General features: G+C 41.8%; 1 protein-coding gene across 1 annotated transcript in view; it reads left to right on the top strand.

The window, feature by feature from the left end:
• poc1a (POC1 centriolar protein A) overlaps window positions 1-5,000 on the top strand; it is a 26,859-nt gene that overhangs the window by 6,954 nt on the left and 14,905 nt on the right. Inside the window, exons 8-9 of the mRNA XM_060858701.1 lie at window positions 3,209-3,277; window positions 3,423-3,506. Of these exons, the coding sequence (XP_060714684.1) occupies window positions 3,209-3,277; window positions 3,423-3,506 (153 nt within the window). The remainder of the gene's footprint in view (window positions 1-3,208; window positions 3,278-3,422; window positions 3,507-5,000) is intronic.

Below are 5,000 nucleotides of genomic sequence, written 5' to 3'. Positions count from 1 at the left end.
GTGTGAGAGACAGTCTGTGACTTTGAGTGATTATTAGTCAGTGATGAAGTGGAACAGTCTGTCTCTCCCATGTGGCGTCTGCCTTAAACGTATTTATTCCACAGTCTGTTCATCACAGCTTTGACTCAACAGCTAGAACAAATCAGTCACTTTATCAGGTTCATTTAAAGGCTGTTTGATCTTCAAAGAATGTTTTAAAGCTCTGAACACATTGTACAGGTTGATAGTAACCTGATATAATTGTTTCACTTGTAAATATTAAATCTAAACAAAGATCGCAAAAACAAATATATTGTAAGTAGTAATTAAGGCGTCTGAGCCGTCTTTGGCTTCGTGAAGAAGGACGACCGGATCGTTTAGGGACTGATTTTGATGACAATACGCTGATGAGATGTTGCCTCACTTCCTGTTTTCAGTAAGTCATCCCAGTTACTAATGAAGTGGAGGTTTGTTTTATAAAATCAGTTCATGTTGTTTGATGCCAGTACATAAAAACCTTGCTGGGAAATGACCTCACTTCCTGTTTGGTGACTTTACCATCACATTTATTTGCAGTTTACGGACAACACGTCTCGCATCACAGTAAACAGACACTAGTTGATATTCAGGGTGATATTAAGGGTGATATTAAGGGTGATATTAAGGGTGATATTCAGGGTGATATAAAGGGTGATAATAAGGGTGATATTAAGGGTGATATTAAGGGTGATATTCAGGGTGATATTAAGGGTGATATTAAGGGTGATATTAAGGGTGATATTCAGGGTGATATTAAGGGTGATATTAAGGGTGATATTCAGGGTGATATTCAGGTGATATAAAGGGTGATATTAAGGGTGATATTAAGGGTGATATTAAGGGTGATATTCAGGGTGATATTAAGGGTGATATTCAGGGTGATATTCAGGGTGATATTCAGGGTGATATTAAGGGTGATATTCAGGGTGATATTAAGGGTGATATTAAGGGGGATATTCAGGGTGATATTAAGGGTGATATTCAGGGTGATATTCAGGGTGATATTAAGGGTGATATTCAGGGTGATATTCAGGGTGATATTAAGGGTGATATTCAGGGTGATATTCAGGGTGATATTCAGGGTGATATTAAGGGTGATATTCAGGGTGATCTCGGTGCTCTGCTCCACGTTCTGTGACGATTTTTAGAAAATGAGTTTTTTAGATTGGACGACATCCTGTTTGGCAAAATTGCTGCGTACAGTTACAGCAGGGTTTATACACACCTCCTAATAAAATCCAGACTGAACAGAAATAATACTGTACACACACACACACACACACACACAGAAAAGTGGTCATTTGACCCACTGCTGGTGAAACAGAGAACCAGAAAAGATGAATAATCCAGATAAATATAATTTGTATGGAATCTAGAGGGAGCGGTGTGAACGAGACACTTATTTTAGAGTGACAGATTGGCTTTGTGGCCTTCAGGAGTGTAGTTTGTACAAACACACACACACCCTGCTATGCTTGTGTTCACACACACACACACACACACACACACACATGCAGTCACCTTTCTAGGTATAGTGAGTCTAAAGGAGGGGCATCTTAGTCATGTATGACTCATCTTACACACACACACATACACACAGAACTGAATACTTTAATTTCTATCAGCATAAACAATAGCATCCGGATCCAAATGATCAAAGTCTTTAGGATACAAGATGATCCAGTATGATCTGATTAAGATTTAGTTCAGTATAAAGTAATACAGTAGAATGATTTTGTGTTCAGTGTAATATGATTCAGTGATACAGAATGATTCAGAGATTTGTTACAGTATGATTCAGCGATTCAGTAGGGTACAGTGATTCAGCGATTCAGTAGGGTACAGTGATTCAGCGATTCAGTAGGGTACAGTGATTCAGCGATTCAGTAGGGTACAGTGATTCAGAGATTCAGTAGGGTACAGTGATTCAGCGATTCAGTAGGGTACAGTGATTCAGCGATTCAGTAGGGTACAGTGATTCAGCGATTCAGTAGGGTACAGTGATTCAGAGATTCAGTAGGGTACAGTGATTCAGAGATTCAGTAGGTTACATTGTGATTCAGAGATTCATTACAGTATGATTCAGAGATTCAGTAGGGTACAGTGATTCAGTAGGGTACAGTGATTCAGTAGGGTACAGTGATTCAGTAGGGTACAGTGATTCAGTAGGGTACAGTATGATGTCATTAGATTCTATTTCTTTGTGTTTTGTAAATGACCTTTGAGCACTGTGAGTGAAAGAGCAGGCTTCTAAATATAAGGTAAATCTAATTACATTGTAGTTCTGAACTCTCAAACGTGACGTGACCTTCACTGAACGACCTCCACAGGTTTACGTTAACGCACTTGCTCTGTTATGTTGTCGTTACTATAGTAACAGCTCGGCCCTTCCTTACATGATACCGTCGTGTGTGTTAATGTCTGTAAAATACACAGTGAGAAAATCATTCTGACTGTTCAAACGCACTGAGCTGGAAGTTATTACAGCGTTAGAACACACTCGTGTCAGGAGTATATGTTCAGTTAGAATACAACACGATTTCATCAATAAATAAGTTATAAACCCAAAATGTACCGGGGTTATAAACTTTGGAATAACAGCATGTTATAACAAGGTATCATGTAACGAGGCAACGATCCACCTGATTAAACTGTCCTTTATGATTAACACTCTATAACCATTACTATAGATGAAGACCTGTGCCTCAGTGCCTCAGACCTGTGCCTCAGTGCCTCAGACCTGTGCCTTAGTGCCTCAGACCTGTGCCTCAGAGCCTCAGACCTGTGCCTTAGTGCCTCAGACCTGTGCCTCAGAGCCTCAGACCAGCTGCCTCAGAGCCTCAGACCTGTGCCTCAGACCTGTGCCTCAGTGCCTCAGACTCCTTTACGCTCAGAGTGTGTGTAGAGTATAAGACGAGTCTCTGTAGTAAACACGCTCAGCGATCTGACGATCGTAGCTACATTTTCATGATAATTGTTTACGCTTCACTCAGAGCTGATGAGATTATATTCTGTATTTTATTTATTTATCTGGGACAATGGCTGCAGATTCACTGCTGCTCTTTAAGCAAGATGTTAAAAAAGAAGAAGGTTAAATGTACGTTTTTTTAGGTCACATTTAATAAAAACGTTAATGAACAAATTATTTCCAGTCTGTAAGGTTTATAAAGTTTTTGCTGTTTGTTTTCAGGGCTCAGCTTCCTGTGTATCGTTTTCAAGAACAGGAGATTACTTCGCCTCCGGAGGCTCGGACGAACAAGTCTGTTTATTTATTTGTTTGTTTTAATTCACGTTGTTTCTAATATAGTTATGTGATGTATTTAAATCTTATTTATTATTGTGTACTGTGGAGCTTCTGTCAGTGTGAGGTGAAAGGGTTAATGCTGCCATGCTGATGTGTACAGGTGCTGGTGTGGAAGACCAACTTCAGCGCTGTAGGTTACGGTGACGTGATGAAGAGGCAGCGGTCGGCTGAAGCTCCCGTACAGGTACACGTCAGGTCAAACATCACAGAGAGCAGAGTTACTCACAGATAACATGCTGATGTAGAATAGTCACACGTACATGGCTCAGGGTTCGAGATTTGTTTGTCATTTCCTTCTCTTTATGCTTTATGGTAAGTGTTGTCATGGCTACACTTTACCTGCTTCTCACCTGATCAGCTCTGTGTATCTCAGAGATGACCAACAAAACCCAATCCAAAGTGTTTCACTGAATAGCAGACGGCAGAGCGAGTGAAGGAGGGATAAAGACGGAGGTGTAGTGTGAGCTGTGTAAAGAGCAGGAAAAGCCTGAGCGTGTAGCTCCTTATCTCCGAGTTAGACGTGACGTTCCACACATTCCTGACCTTTTACCTTCTTCCCCTGTCACTGTACGTCTTTTTCACTCCTCTGCCGTGTGTGATCATGTGACCCGGCGCTTTAGTGCAGTTCTTTATACAGCGGTTTAGTTCATTAGTGTGTCACGATTAACAGTCCTCGTGGTTCAGAAGTTGAGAAGAAATGTTTGTGGATAAGTTTTAGCATGAACATGATTGCTTTAGAAGGTCATGTGACGTGGTCTGTGTGTTATTTGAAGAAAGGGAAGCCATCTGGAGTTTAAAGAAGAGGGAAGCTCGGGTGTCAGAGCTGGAGTCATAAATAATGTGTGTGTCCTGCTCCTGTTCTCCAGAGAGAGGGATTTATTAGTGTGTGCTGACCACCGTGATTCATGCTCACCTTCAGGGGGAACGACACACACAATTACACTGCCGTGGGTTCCACACTGTGTGTGAGTGTGTGTCTGTCTCACTGTGTGTGTCTGTGTGTGAGTGTGTGTGCGTGTGTCTGTCTCACTGTGTGGGTGTGTGTGTGTCTGTGTGTGAGTGTCTGGGTGTGTGTCTGTTTGTGTTTGTGTATGTGAGTGTCTGGGTGTGTGTCTGTTTGTGTTTGTGTGTCTGACTGTGTGTGTCTGTGTCTGGGTGTGTGTCTGTTTGTGTTTCTGAGTGTCTGGGTGTGTGTCTGTGTTTGTGTGTCAGACTGTGTGTGTGTATTTGACTGTGTGTGTGAGTGTCTGTGTGTGTGTGAGTGTCTGGGTGTGTGTGTATGTCTGTCTGACACTGTGTGTGTCTGTGTGTGAGTGTGTGTGCATGTGTCCGTCTCACTGTGTGGGTGTGTGTGTATGTCTGTCTGACACTGTGTGTGTCTGTGTGTGAGTGTGTGTGCGTTTGTCTGTCTCATTGTGTGTGTGTGTGTCTGTGTGTGTGTGTGTATTTGACTGTGTCTGTGTGTGTGAGTGTCTGGGTGTGTGTCTGTTTGTGTTTGTGTATGTGAGTGTCTGTGTGTGTGTGGTGTGTGTGTCTGTTTGTGTCTGTTTGTGTCTGTGTGTGTGTGTGTCTGTGATACACAGTTAGTGATGATAGTGATGATAGTGATGATGGTGATGGTTGTAATAAGGTAATAAGGGTAAGAACAGTGTAGTGGTGTGAATGTGTGTTAAAGCTG

This window comes from Tachysurus vachellii, chromosome 22 (assembly GCF_030014155.1).
Source record: "Tachysurus vachellii isolate PV-2020 chromosome 22, HZAU_Pvac_v1, whole genome shotgun sequence".
NCBI classification, from domain to species: domain Eukaryota; kingdom Metazoa; phylum Chordata; class Actinopteri; order Siluriformes; family Bagridae; genus Tachysurus; species Tachysurus vachellii.
Note: the sequence above shows the minus strand (reverse complement) of the source record. Positions and strands in the feature narration are given on the sequence as shown.